This window comes from Hermetia illucens, chromosome 4 (genome assembly GCF_905115235.1).
Source record: "Hermetia illucens chromosome 4, iHerIll2.2.curated.20191125, whole genome shotgun sequence".
Lineage (NCBI taxonomy): Eukaryota > Metazoa > Arthropoda > Insecta > Diptera > Stratiomyidae > Hermetia > Hermetia illucens.
The window spans coordinates 110,081,353-110,097,085 of record NC_051852.1 but is presented as its reverse complement, the minus strand read 5'-3'; the positions used below and the strand labels follow the sequence as shown (position 1 = coordinate 110,097,085).

The window sequence follows — 15,733 nt, the reverse complement described above, 5'->3', positions numbered from 1 at the left end:
TAATTCCAAAATCGGGCAAGGGAGTGGAAGAGTCCACTCTGGCTGTTAATGGTAAGACAACAAGGTAAGTAAGATAAGAATGTGGAATATTGCTTTCCTGGGTTGGGAAATGCTTTCGAGTATTATATAGATACAATGCGGGGTTTTTCTGAGTGATAGCGACTTATCTTAATGTTAATAGACGGCTCTGGAGGTGATTAGTGTACAAATCTCCCCTTAGTGCTCATTAGGTGGTATTGTGGAGAGTATATATGTATCTTTTTCAGCCCAAGATCTCGCGCCGCCTGCTCGATCTGGATGAAGGCAATTTGTACGTCTCGGGTCGTTCTTCCCACGATATCGACATCATGGGAAGAACGACCCGAGATGTATAAACTGCCTTCATCCAGATCGAGCAGGCGGCCATTGGGGCGAGATCTTGGGCTGCACATCAATGAAGGCAAGACAAAGTATATGGTGGCAACGTCATCATCAAAAACCAACCAACCAACAACATCAAACCGCACTGGTCAAACGGGAAGAATAAAGATAGGAGACTACAACTTTCAGACCGTTGATAATTTCTCCTATCTTGGGTGGAAAACCACAACCAATAACAGCTACGATGATGAAATCCGGGCACGGTTGTTGGCAGCCAACAGAGCCTATTTCAGCTTACAAAAACTGTTCCGCTCGAAAGGTCTCACCATAGGGCCAAAGCTTTTACTGTATAAGACATGATCTTGCCAGTCCTCATGTATTCCTCGGAAACTTGGGTTCTTAGCAAGAAGAATTGTGAAGTCTTGGCCGCGTTCGAGAGAAGAATCCTCCGAAGAATTTTTAGCCCCTTTCATGAGGTTAGACGATTTCGTAGCCTACATAACGACGAAATCTATGAGCGATACCATGACCGTCCGGTTATGGATAAAATCCGGCTCAATAGGTTACGGTGGGTGGGTCACTTAATCCGTATGGATGAGGATGATCCAGCCCGGAAAGTCTTTAACTGGGATGCCTAGAGTTTCTTATTAAGGCAGGCCTAGACCGGATACCGGTTGTTGCCCCGTTGATGATGATGATCAAAATGAAAAAAAACGTGTCAAATAAAGGAAACATCTTCTTTTATTCATACATAGCTCGCTTAGATATTTCTAGATCATTTAGACATAGTGAGTGTTACCAGTATCATTTTGAACCGCTTTGCAATTAACCCTTTTTTGAACAAATTTCTAAATCTAATCTAATTTTTTTCGTCGGAAATTAGATTACAGACTACATTTGCAGTAAATTTCTTAAAACTGGTATTGGCCGATATTTAGCCTACAGTGCCTACCGGGGAAACTAAATAATCCCACTAGAGTAATTACGCTTTTAAAATAATTTAAAAAAAGCAGCATAATCCATTTGGTCGCTGCACATGCTATAGAGCGTTAAGGGGTTGAATACAGTATAAAACATACATATTTTTCCAAAAAAAAAACAAATTAAAAAGCATACTTTATCATGTTACTAAATTGATTAAACGGAACAAGGTTTGAGTTTACTTTCTCCCTTTCGTTCTGCGGGCCTCAAATATTGGCCATCATTCATGACCTGATACACATAGTGCATTTCAGGTACGACTGTTATATGTTTATTTCTAGGTAAATTCAGATCCATAAACATCGGCGCGCTTGCTCATCACATTAGAAAGAAAGGTAAAATTTCTTAAGAACGTAGCACCATCTTCAGATACGTGCATTTGTGTGAAATGTGTTTAATGATCATAATAGTTGCTGTTCATCAACTGGAAACTGTGACACCGTGGAACAAATGGAGATATAGTGCTAGCATGAGTCCGCAGTCTTCTTGTGATTCTTTAGTACTAGTTATTTCCTCTATGTGGAAAGTTACTTGATATTTGGTCCACGAAACTCAAGTTTGTTTGGTGCTAACACTTCATAAGAACAGTTCCTTGTTACCATGACGACTGACAAAAAGTTATGTTTTCTACTTTATATTTTTGGACTTTTAACTTTGTTTTCCGTGAAGGATGCTAATTGTGAAACGATGCAGCTTAAATTGATGGATAATATTGGTAGTGGCGTTAAATATGCAAGTCAACTGTTCGGTAAGTACATAAGGATATAAATCTTGTGTTATAGAATTCTAATTCCCCAAATTTCTTGATTTTTTTTTTCAATGATGGTGTCATTTTGTTAGAAATAAAGTCTATATCATTTTTAATACTTTTAATCTAACACGATGAATTGTTTAGACCAGTAAGAGTTTTCCTCACCTTTCTTGAGTTCTGTCTTTGAATTATTTTTACTTATCTCCCTTGTGGATCTTCATACATATCCCTGTTTTCCACTTCGCCCGATGTTGCAATATGTCGAGGCGGTGGATGGGATTCAAGTTCACAATATCAGTATCGACGAATGCTATTGCCAACATTTTGTTCCGGCTTGTACATTTCTCTAAGCTTCATTTATTGTCGAGATCCGAACTGCTATTTTAAGGTATTTTTGCATGGGGAGACTCCAGAATGCCATGTGACTCTACTAGAAAGAGTTTCTTGATCTTATAAATCATATATGGTTATCATTTACCGTTTGGTGGAGTATAGCGTGTCAACTACTCCTACGCGCCTTCGTCCGCGGTTACCTGAGATGCACTTCCTAAGGTACCCACATTCCTCCTCTATGTCGGACATCTTCGGAGAGTGGATTGCACTGCATGGTGTAGCTGGCAATGCAATTGTCGCCCATCCTTAATGTGTGACCTGTCCGCAGCCACTTCCGCCTTCCGATCACCTCAAGTCTGTGCGCCGACTAAGTTCTTTGTTTTAATAGTATCAGGCCAGCGTACTCCAACGATACAACGCAGACAGGTCTCGACGAATGCTTGGAGCCTTCGAGTGACAGTGGGGGGTCAATTTCCATTTACTACTTCCATATAGAAACGCAAAAATAACACTACCATAAAACAATCTTAACTTCATTTTGATGTCGAGATAACTATATTTCTAGATTTCAGACAACGCAGCGAAAGCGAATCTAGCGCTGCTAATGCGTCGGTAACATTCAGTTCGGTGCTTAGTTGAGATGTTTCAGGAAAGATGTCATTGAGTTTTTCCATGTCCTCCGGACAAGGCAGTATGAAGAACGTCACCGATAACCAGAAGAAATAATATAGGTGACAAGATCAACTCTGGCGGAAAAATCTCCTTTAAGGTTTTACCTATGTCGCTCTGATAATAGTTGTTAGTTATTACTTTATCCCTCATTCCTGCATAGAGCACGCCAGATATTCTCACACTCATATATTCACGCTGTCGGAAACCTTTTTGAAATGGATAAAGAACAGGCGAAGCGAAACTCCGCGTACTCTTTCAGAATGATTCTCAGGCTGTTGAAGCGGCGAATCCTAGAGAATCCAGAGTGGAAACCAGCTTGCGAGATGTTCTTTGATGCGTTCCATGATTATTTTAGCTGCTATCTTTGCGATGATTGGGAGCACGCAGACACCCCTCCAATAGACTCGCCACCTTATTTTCACTAATGACGGAAATCACGTCTAACAAAAATTTCAGTAGATCGGCAACTGACAGTTACTCATAAAAATATAAAAGTGTCAAAATTAGTTTTCCATGAGAAATGCTAAGGAGGACGTTGAAATATTGTTTCGTGGCTTGTTGCACAAATAACTTCACAAAAAAACCGCAGACCGCTTTTTTAGCGGTTCCGAAAGGAGATAGATATTCGGAACAAGTGGATCGCCATCGTCCGACGGAATCCAGTTTCTTTGGAGTCAGGTTTATTTTAATGTGAGTTAACATTTTTTAAGTGTTAACTCCAATCTAATTGATAATATTCGACTGCGTTAGAATTTTGTGCTACTATTATTTAAATCGAAGTCGCACGAAAAGAGAAGTTCGAAGGTTCGAATCCCGCTCAGTCTAAATCCCTTTTTTTTGCGGCCTGTGAATCCTTCAGAAACGTACGTCATATCGCCGCCCAGGTAAAGATACGAGCGAAGGTTCTTATGCATCTGTGTTTGGGGATTATTTCCGCCAAAGCCGTATAAACATTGCCCTTGCACACTGTACTCCCCCACTGCATTGTCTCTATAATTTTTGCGCTGGTACATGAAAATCAATGCATTAATTTAATTTCTCATACTTGTAAAATGGAAAATATGTTTGAAGCAATCGATGGAGATGGATATTGATCAACATTATAACAATATTATTCTACTTAGTATAATTAACAAGCAGTAAACAACACATTGAACTTTCCGTTTTGACACCTTTCTTGTCGGAGACACTGTACTTGCCTGAATTTTCTATATAGCTTGTTACCATTGCCACCGAAACGTAAGGTGAATTGAAGGAGTATCCTTTCACGCAACAATTTCCCACTATCCTGTTAAAAACTGATTGATTACTTAAAAAGTAACAAGTAACAGACTTTACACCGAATGCTTTCACGTAGATAAGATTCAAATTGCTCGCTCCGTGACGTCACATGAAATGTCAGCCAATTATCGCGTTTTCTTTTCCACTTTGCGAGAATTCAATTTTTAAATCATTATAATTAATAAATGAGCGTTCTGAATTGTTTTTGTTTTTAACGGATATGGTAATTGGGCAAGTCAAACTACTATTTCGCTGTAAAAAAAATATATAGTCATCGTCTAATGCGGGGAGTCTATTGTCACACTCAAAACGGGTCTGGGAGCACGATACCCCTCAAATTGCCACGCTCAAAATGGATATCCTTCTTGGGATCTCCCCTTCCTCCGCTCTCTGGGAAAGGTATTAGTAGAAGCAGCGGATCTGCAGTAACTGGAGGTGCAGCGATAAATAATTCTGCGGGGAAACCGTCAAGCCCAGCGGTTTTACACCGTTTGAGTGCATTGCTGATCGAAATGACTTCATTTCTCTTGGAAGGAATAGTCCGTAACGGTGACTTACCATCCACAAGAGGAGGAACCTTGCTCATCTTGGATGAAGAGTCGACTGCTAACGTTCTTCACAGGATCATCAGAAGATTTGCGAACACATGCAAATTCTTATTGTTTTGTTCCATTGCGTATGGGTGGGTGCAATTTATACCTCTTGCCAGGTTCAGCGGTCTCTGTGTGCGCTGGGACGGCCTTTGCCGAGTTAAAGACGATCAGGAACTTTACCTTACCCTAACTTACCCAATCGGTTCTTATATACTTTTCTCCCCCTCATGAAATTACAAAAGGATGTGGTCTAAAGAATCGCCATGAATCATCCCAGACTGTGACCTATGCGGATGATAAAAACATACTCGCGCGTTCGCCGAAACTTGACGAAGCAGCAGGACTAAAAATAAACGAAGAGAAAACGAGGAAATGGAACACAACCCTAAACGATTACGATTCGAAGAAATCAATAGTTTTGTATTAAATTCTAAAAAAATAAAAATGTACTCAGGAAAACAAAGTTTACAATATGTCACTATCAATGCTTCCGGACTTCGAGTCCTCAGGAGAATTTTAGACTTACTGAGGGTGAACGATAAATGGCTCCTGAGATAAAACAGTAAAGTGTACCTATTATAAGATGAACAAGAAGTCGTCATCCATATTAAGGTTGAGCAGGTCATGCAGGTATCAAAAGAATTTGCAGGCGCTTACTCAAAAAGAAGGAAGGTAAACGATCACCTGGAAATCACCGGAACAAATGGGAGGATTGAGTGGACAACTCAAGTTACACACTGTTCGGTTTTCGAAATTGGGCGGCACGCACGATCAACCGAGAAGAATGAAGACGAAGAATTCGGGAAACTAAGAACCGACATCGGGCTGTACCGCCATCATCATCGTCATCATCAACGGCGCAACAACCGGTATCCGGTCTAGTAAGGAAGGAACTCCAGACATCCCGGTTTTGCGCCGAGGTCCACCAATTCGATAGCCCTAAAAGTTGTCTGGCGTTTTGGTCTACGCCATCACTCCATCTTAGGCAGGGTCTGCCTCGTCTTTTTTTCTACCATAGATATTGCCCTTATAGACTTTCCGGGCTGGATCATCCTCATCCATACGGATTAAGTGACCCGCCCACCGTAACCTATTGAGCCGGATTTTATCCACAACCGGACGGTCAAGGTATCGCTCATAGATTTTGTCGTTATGTAGGCTACGGAATCGTCCATCCTCATGTAGGAACCAAAAATTCTTCGGAGGATTCTTCTCTCGAACGCGGCCAAGAGTTTGCAATTTTTCTTGCTAAGAACCCAAGTTTCCGAGGAATACAAAAGGACTGGCAAGATCATTGTCTTGTACAGTAAGAGCTTTGACCCTATGGTGAGACGTTTCGAGCGGAACAGTTTTTGTAAGCTGAAATAGACTCTGTTGGCTGGCAACAACCGTGCGCGGATTTCATCACAGTAGCTGTTATTGGTTGTGATTTTCCACCCTAGATAGGAGAAATTGTCAACGGTCTCAAAGTTGTATTCTACTATCCTTATTCTTCCTGTTTGACCAGTGCGGTTTGATGTTGTTGGTTGGTTGGTTTTCGGTGGTGACGTTGCCACCATATATTTTGTCTTGCCTTCATTGATGTGCAGTCCAAGATCTCGCCCCAATGGCCGCCTGCTCGATCTGGATGAAGGCAGTTTGTACGTCTCGGATCATTCTTCCCATGATGTCGATATCGTCAGCATAGGCCAGTCGAACTTAAAGAGGATCGCACCTCTTGCATTTACCTCAGCATCACGGATGACTTTCTCCATGGCCAGGTTAAAGAGGACGTATGAGAGGGCGTCCCCTTGTCGTAGACCGCTGTACCGCCATAGAAGAATCTAAAGAATAAGTAATATTGTTATTTAAATGGTAAATCTGAATATTGTCACTGATGCCACTTTCCCCAAGCAAATAATGAGAAAATATGGCCTTATTGGTCATAACAATAACGTTGTAAGACTTGCATATTATCATCTCATTCAATGCTTATTGTTAGAATTTTCGAGTAAAAAGCTCATCATAGCATCAATTACATAGCATTCAACTGGCTTACAATGTTTGTCGGCCTAGCTCAACCTTAAAGTACATTACAATGAGCAAAAGATTTCATACTAAGGACTAAAAGTCAAGTATTTTCTAAGAGGATTTCGCTGGCTGTTTTTGGTATGAAATAGAAGGATCCCGTATTTTCTGGAAGGTATTATCAATAACATTTCACTGGACCGAGAAACATTCCTGGAAAGGGGATAGTAGTGCTGTCGTCGGAATGGAGGGAGATTATCAATTAGTCACATACCACGCTCGTGAGCTGTGCTCCCATTTGCTTGCAGAACTTGTGACCTCTTTATGTTCACTAATATTCTATCTGAATACTGTAAAATGAACAATTTGCTTATAATTGTCAGGTATTAACACAGCCAGTGATATTGCGAACTTGGTATCTAAAGCGTTCGCTCCATCTACTCAGCCACAGAAAACTAGCACTTCTAGTTCCTCTGGCAATTTCGAAGCCAAGTCCAATGATCCAACCCAACTCTTCTATAGAATTTTACAACTATTTGGAATGGATAGCACCAAAATTAAAGCAATGACCTTAAACGGAATGATATTCATTGCTCAAATGGTAAATATCTCTTTTTCTGAATTATCTTTTGCATAACGTTTATCTGTTCTTATGAAATGTATATTTTTCCCAAAATTACAGGTAGGAAATTTTTTAACTCCATTCAAATCCGATGAGCTGCATTCTGTCGACGTGCCTGAAAGTTCGGGTTACTCAGACTTTCCCAACACAACTCGTTCAGTGCGAGAAGGGACGCCATTCGGCTGGACAATCACAGATCATCACAGAAAATTGCCATCGCTTATGGCTGGAGCTCAGGACAACAAACTTTTGGAATATTTAGTAGAACCCATAAGCACTATGCAGCAGAGTACGACTGATGGCGAATGCATAAAGCTTTTATTATGTAAAACTGCTCCTTTCGTGTGGAGAATGCAGGATGCTGTTATGAAGAGCATACAAGGTCAAGCGGACGAAGATCGTCAGCAAACGGATGGCTCACCTTTTAATATTTTATCTGTGTGGAAGGAGTATAAGCAGCATAGTAAATTTTGTCAGCGCAGATATTCGCACTGTAATGTGACTTCCATTCAAGGTGTCTAGAGCGAATCTTTAAGTAACATATTCTTCCAAATTTATTTTTAATATTTATTAATGATTCTATAATAAGAGTTTCAATTTAAGAATTGCAAGGCATATTTTAACCAAGTAATTCCACAGATTTGCATAGTAGAGGTAAAATTTATACAATTCCATAACAGCTTATAACGTTAGGTTCCATACCAATAAGTTAAGTTCATGAAAGACAAGCTTGGTGATCATAAATAAAAAAGTCGAACGAACTGTCCTCTAATTAATTGGAGTACCAAAGATTCCATCCAATGCCTACCTGAACCACCTCAAAAGATACTATTCTTCCAGCTACCCGTAGGAATCGCATTGAAAAAAAAATACTGAACGAGATCACGCTTACCTTCACTTGCGTATTGCGTCTGCATCTACTTGCAGATTTTAAGAGTCCCGATATCCTAAGCTCAACACAACCCACTTTCATGATTCTATTTTTCTAACCAGATGGTAGACATTTGCAGCTTGCCGGAGAATGTTGATAGGCATTTGCCCGTCATTAAGTTATTCTTTTCTCTGCCGCAAGTCTTATCGTCCGCCACGTCCTGAAAAGACGCTATAAGACCTGGTTGACAACTAAAATTTGGAAGTAGATCGACAATTGAAGTTGACAAGCGGGAATTTATTATTGTGTTAGTCAGGGAAGTAGAAGCTGCCGCAAATAATGACTGATTGCGAGCCGCTCGATCGCCCGTTTTGGGGATCAAGCTTAATCGCTGACATGTTGACACGGACTTCTCCTTAAAAAAAATGAAATCATCTCGGTCAAGAATTGTAAGTCTTAGGCAGCAAACTTGACCAAGCAGGCCAGTCTATTTCATATCTAGTCGATTTTGGGGTTGCAAAAGCAATACCACGCCAATGTACAATGGCACATGTAGTTTACGAACTAGCGTCAGACCACTCTCCCGTAATCATCACGGTGTAAAATAAACCAAAGCACAATAATTCTCAACCTGGGCTGGCGAACAAATCCGCAAATAGACGAATATTCAAAAAGGATTTCAACAATAATCTTTCGCTAAACCGTCGATTCAGGAGGAAATCTGACATCGTCGAGGCGGTTGAACGTTTCAACAAAATTATAATGGAATCCGCCTCCATAGCAACACCAAATACTCCGACCGACAATTTTAAAGGTTTTGCGGGACAAAAGGCGAGCACAACGGGAATAGCAAATATATAGGTCTCCTCGTCTGCCCGCAAGAACCAGACTCAATGAAACCATAAAACAGCTTAAATAGGCGCTTATGTATGGTAGAATCAGGAGTCTGATTTTCTGAGTCCAGTGACTATTCATTGTAAAAAACAGTTAAAACGATTAATAGGCTAACGTTCAGATAGTCCCCGCTAAAAACTGCCGCAAGAAATTGAGCTAAAAGTAATGAGGACGAAGCCAAAACATTCGAAACCCACTTGGAAGGAGCATTTCGAACAATCGATGTCCAAATGTCATTTAAACTTCTCAGATTTCCAATTAGCATCAAGCCGAGCCATTTGCAAAATTTCTGAAAGTTGTTGAAAACATCATTAAAGAAAAAGTCAATCCTAGAAAACCTTCAGAGTATGCACAACAGGTAAGTCATCAAGGGTACCATGAAGGAACAGGAAGCTGGCCAGAATGAGAATAGAGGCACGAAAACTCTTCAACCTGGCAAAACAAACCGGGGACTGGCAAAGGTACAAAAATGCACTGACTGCGTATAGCAAAGCGATCAGGGAAGCAAATCAGAAACAGAAACAGAAGCAACCAGGCTTTACAAGGCTATAGCCAAAGACGAGGGAATATCCTCTGTCTGTTTGAAGAAGGAAGATGGGACATTTACCGAGAATGAGGAGGACAGGGTACACCTGCTTCTCAAAACTCATTTCCCGGGGTCCTGCCCCACGGTGGCAGGCGACAACATTCTGCCTGACACCCCAACAACGAATAAAAGGAGAAGAAAGGAGAACTGGAAACTGACAAAAGAGGTATGCTCAGAAGCTAGGCTAAGGTGGGTAGTGGAAACTTTTACCCCATTGAAATCTGCCGAAGTAGATGGCATTTTCCCAACACTAATCCAGAGAGGCGTAGGAATTATCTTAGAGTCTCTTCTGAGGGTGATAAGGGGGAGCATAGCACTGGGATACATACCAATGGCATGGAGACGGGCAAAAGTGGTCTTTATTCCGAAAGCAGGTAACTTTCTAACTAAGTCTTTCAGACCAATTTGCCTAACATCGTTCGTACTCAAAACGGTAGACAAGGTCATACACAACTATATTAGAACTAAAGTTCTGCAGCGTAATCCCCTACATCACTGTCAACACGCTTACCGGGCAGGATGGTCAACTGAAACTGTTCTATATCAGCTGACGGATGTACTACGGGATGCCATCGAAACAAAAGAAATAGCACGGTGTGCGTTTTTGGATATCGAAGGAGCATTCGACAACACATCACATACAGAGATACAAGATGCTCTGAGCCGCAAAAGAGTGGGAAACACCCTGGCATTCTGGATGGGCAAAATGCTAGAAAGCAGGCAAATAGAAGTACCGACAGGTACAAATTCTATTGTCATGAACACTACTCAAGGTTGTCCACAGGGCGGGGTACTATCGCCGCTGATGTGGAGTATGGTAGTGGACGAACTCCTGGACGTGCTAACAAATACTGGAATACAATTCCAGGGTTACGCGGACGATATAGTTTTAATCTGTAGGGGCAAATATGAAGAGACCCTATGTGATAGAATCCAAACTGGTCTAAGGGTTACTAGTGCCTGGTGCAGGAAGGTGGAACTGCGGATCAATCCAGCCAAAACCACCATAGTATCATTCACTAGGTGGCGTAAGCTTGATCGCTTGAGAGCCATAAGATTACATGATATGCAGGTGAAAGGAGAAACAAAGGTCAAATATGTGGGAATTACGCTAGACCAAAAATTACTCTAGAAGACACATGTCGGAAACACTTGTCGGTAAGCCACGAGGGCTTTGATGACTTGTAGGTCCATAGTAGGAAAAAAATGAGGTTGCAGCCCGAAGATACTACTTTGGATATATATTTCAATAGTAAGACCAATGATTACCTACGGATCGGTAATCTGGGCAGAAAGAACCGAGCTCAGCACACAAGCCAGGAAGTTACACAAGCTCCAAAGACTGACTTGCGTATGTATCAGTGGGGCAATGAGAACATGCCCAACGGCATCCCTGGAGGTCCTTCTGGGATTAACCCCTCTCCATCTGCACATACAGATGAAGGCAAGGAGGGCAATATTCAGGATGACCGAGAGTATGAGGGGGGGGGGGGCTGCCTAAACCGAAGGAAGATTGATATTCTTTCTAGGTTAATAAGAAGTTTGAAACACGTTGGAGTAACAAGTCGAACTGGGAGAGCGTGGCTGCGACATACGGCTTAAACCAGCAACTGATTACTTGGTAGACTGTCGGATTCCTCACAGCAGAGAGAGCGGGTGCCGGTGCCATTGGTCCAAGGAAAATGTACTTCGAGCCAATGAGCAGGTACACTAGCATATTCCAGGCGGAAATATACGCCATAGACAGATGTGCCTCCTTTAATCTCCGAAGGAACTACAGGGGGCAGAACATTGCTATTTTCACTTACAGCCAAGCAACGATCAAGACACCTAGGTCCAACCAGGTGAACTCTAAACTGGTATGGGAATGCCTTGAGAGGCTGAATACACTCGGCTCGTCCAACAAGGTCTGGATATTTTGGGTTCCAGGCCATGCTGGGTTGGAACCCAAAGTATACTGGGTGGGCCTACCAGGGATGGAGCAGTTCAGGGTGCTTATTGGGGGATAGGAACCCATGCGCAAAAAGGCTTGCTTAAACCTCACCAAAAAGAACCTGCGAATCATAGTGGTACCATATTGAAACAGCTCCCAGTGAAAGTTGTGCTATACCTTCAATGCAATCTTGGGAAGCGGATATTTCCGAAATTGTTGGAAGACTGCCATTGCCGCAATGATTTTAAAACCTGGAAAGGATGCCACTCAAATCAAATCGTAAAAACCGATGAGTCTTCTTCCCTACTACTACTGCAGAAGCTACTGCCAATAGCCAGCACAGTACAATAGAACAAGTCCACTGGATTGTATCAGAAATAAACAATGTTCTTGAAGGAAGAAGATATTGCACAGCAGTACGCCTAGATGTGGAGCAAACATTCGACGAGGTTAGGTACGCAGGTCCTATTAATAAAATCAAACGACTACTTTTTGGTTGTTTCCATAATCTATTAATATCGCATTTAATGAAACGCAGATTTCAAGTAAAATACATTCAACATACCGGTAAATTCTTAGAATCTGAGATATTTTCCAGTCGGTGGAGGAAAGGGATGATCGTTAAGATTTCGAAAAAACACACCAATCTTGAATGTGATCATTGTAGGGATACTTGCGTACTTCTTACCATCGCAAAGATAGTAGCTAGAGTTCTCCTGGAATACATCAAATAACGCCCCGAAAGCAGACTGGTTTCCATTCTGTATCCTATTGCACTGACCACACCACCCTTCGGAAAATTCTGGAACGGTGAGAGGAGTTTAGATTCCTGTACCTGGAATGCTTTATGCAGGACGAATGTTACGATGTTACAGTGTCGTCATATTTACCCCTACAGCTTAATGCAATATCATCAGCGTAACGCTGGACCTATAATTTTGTAAGCTCATCAAATACCACACTCTACACTAACGGTGATTGGATCGAAGTAACATTTCGGAGAAATTTTAAGTCGAAAGCGGAGTCCGCCAGAGTTGCATCTTGCCAACAATAATTATTCTTCTCGTTATTGCTGATATTCTCCATGCTGCCTTGGCGCCTTGTTGTGGAGGGGTTCAGTGGAAATCGAGTCATGCGGCCTTGGGCAAATAGTTCTCGAATTGGAAAAGGAAGCATACAAAGTCGGACTGAAAGCAAACAAAACCAAGTTTCTCACTTCAGGCGCTCTACTGGGAAGTGTTTTTTTCTGCCAAATTTGATGGCGCCCTATGTATGAACTGAGCTAAATCCGTCTGTTTTGTTCAAAATCTGGAAATTCAAATACCTCAACATCCAACACCACTTTGATTTAAGTATGTATGACGTCAATTTAAATTATAGTAATGGCAATTAACCAGTGCACCAAAATTAGTAGGGCGAATATTTAGTTAGGATGAATGATAACAGATGACTTGTCAATTTCAATGTCAATAAGGAAATCCTGTAAAAGAAGCAAAGTAGTTTTCTAGAAAGTATTCGCATGCGTTTCGGGAATGTTCCGGGAGGTGTAAAAAGATCCCGAGGTCTGCCCACGGAGTTAGTCTAGCTCCAGTGATACAGATCCACGGGAATAGTATGTGTAATTCTAACGGGTGTTGTGAATTACGTGTACGGATTCCGATTATGGAAGTCTCGGGGTTTCAAGTAAAAGGGTCTTTGGAAGTCCCACGTTATTACGTAAACTAGTCCGAATATGGAAGTCTCGGTATCCAAGTGGATATCTACGTAGAGCAAGTACGTAACAATTGGTGACAGCGGTGGGCTACATAATTAAACTCGAGAGTTTGAAAGTAGAGCAGCTGAAAAGGAAGCTAGCTATCAGCGTTAGAGCTTCTTACGGCGAGGACTAAAGTAGAATTATACAAAAGAAGTTTTGGGATCGCGAGGTGGTAAAGTTGAAGAACGTGAATTCCAATATGAGTTTAATCCGATTATCGAGAGTCACGAAGAAGCAGCTGGAACGTCTGGAATAAATTATAAGAATGTGGCAATCTTACTGCAACTTTTATCCAATATGGAAAGACGATGGGAAGAAATAGCCAATCGACCGGAAAAAGCTATACCATCTCTTAAGGAAGATATAAGTCACCACGTAGAAGAGTTTAAGAGCGGTGTGGAAATTACGAGAAGGAGTTAACTGAAAAACGAAAGAAAAGCATTCTAAAAGTAGGAATAGAATAGAAGGTATAAAGCGTATGGAGGACGGCTTCAGGAAAGTTATGAAGAGTCAAGAAGGAACTGTAGAGTGGGAGGAAGAAAAGCCAGTGTATCAAGAAGTGAACAGAAAAAAAAAAATAACGTGAGATGAGAACGCCAGTGAGACTTCATTCGCGATTTGAAGAAGAGAGCATCCGAGAAGCTGAAAAATGGCAGAAGGAAGTTGCCAGGTTGCATGAGGATGCGGTGAGGATATTCGAAAGCTACAAGAAGCGATCAGACATGAGGTGAGTAGAGAGGAGGAGCGGCGCTACCAAGAGGCACTAGATCATAGAGAGGAGGCCATAAGTGAAGGTCTAAAATGGCAAGAGAAAGCCATGCGACACACTACGAAGGAAGAAATTTGTAAGCAGAATGGGCATACCTGGCAGGACAATGCAAAGCCGGTGGAGATGTAAGACTGACTAGGCTGACCCTGACGACAGCGCGGCCAGATAAAAGCAGCAGGATCACTCTCGAGACCATTCAACATCAACAACGGTTTAAGACAAAGGGATATCATGCGTCCTCGTTAACCTGGCCTTGGAGAAAGTGATTCGCGATGCAGATGTAAATGCAAAAGGCACCATCCTCTTCAAGTCCACCCAACTACAGGCTTACGCTGACGATATTGACATCATGGGAAAAACAACCCGAGATGTACAGTCTACTTTCATTAAGATCGAGCAGGCGGTGCGAGATCTTGGGCTGCGCATTAAGGAACGCAAGACGAAGTACATGGTGGCAACGTTAGCGTCAAAAAGCAAAGAAGGAACAACATCAAATCGCACTGGCCAAACGAAAACAATGAGATGGGAGACTACAATTTTGAGACCGTTGAAAATTTCTCAGCTATGACGATGAAATTCGCGCACGGTTGTCGGCTGCCAACAGAGCCTATTTCAGCATACAAAAATTGTTCTTCCCGAAACGTCTCACCATAGGGACAAAGCTCTTACTATACAAGACTATGATCTTGCCAGTCCTTATGTATTTCTCGGAGACTTGGGTTCTTAGCAAAAAAAACTACAAACTCTTGGCCGCGTTCGAGAGATGAATCCTCCGAAGAACTTTGGACCCCCTACATGAGGATGAACAATTCCATAGCCTACATAACGACGAAATCTATGAGCGATACTACGACCGTCTGGTTCTAGATAAAATCCGGTTCAACAGTTTAAAGTGGGCGAGTCGCCTGATCCGTATGGATGAGGTTGATCCAGCCCGGAAAGTCTATAAGGGTAATATCTATGGTTGAAAAAGATGACGAGGCATACCCTGCCTGAGATGGAGCGATGGCGTAGGTCAGGACGCCAGACACCTTTTAGGGATACCGAATTGATGGACCTCGGCGCAAAACCGGGGTGTCTGTAGTTTCTTATTAACGCAGGTGTAGACTGGATGCCGGTTGTTGCGCCGTTGATGATGGATGGCAATTAGCCAAATTATATAACAGTAGGGCGAATATTTAGTTAGGAGGAATAATAACATATGACTTTAATGCCGCTAATAAAATCCAGTGATAAGGATCCAAGGGGATAGTGTGTGTAATTTGAACCGGTGTCGCGAATTACATGTACGGATTCCGATTACGGAAGTCTCGGGGTTTCAAGT

The 15,733-nt window shown here is 41.9% G+C and overlaps 1 protein-coding gene and 1 long non-coding RNA gene across 2 annotated transcripts; one reads left to right on the top strand and one right to left on the bottom strand.

Moving 5' to 3' along the window:
- The first annotated feature begins 1,651 nt into the window (after positions 1 to 1,651).
- On the top strand, positions 1,652 to 8,334 carry LOC119655486. Its single transcript, XM_038061388.1, has 3 exons — positions 1,652 to 2,089; positions 7,362 to 7,579; positions 7,661 to 8,334. The coding sequence occupies exons 1-3, from the start codon at positions 1,942 to 1,944 to the stop codon at positions 8,120 to 8,122; spliced, it is 828 nt and encodes a 275-aa protein (XP_037917316.1). The 5' UTR covers positions 1,652 to 1,941; the 3' UTR covers positions 8,123 to 8,334.
- A 4,212-nt stretch (positions 8,335 to 12,546) lies between these two features.
- Positions 12,547 to 13,311, bottom strand: LOC119656042. Its single transcript, XR_005249982.1, has 3 exons — positions 13,209 to 13,311; positions 12,775 to 13,150; positions 12,547 to 12,686 (listed from the first exon to the last, which is right to left on the bottom strand). It is a non-coding gene; the product is annotated as an uncharacterized LOC119656042 (long non-coding RNA).
- Positions 13,312 to 15,733: the final 2,422 nt, after the last annotated feature.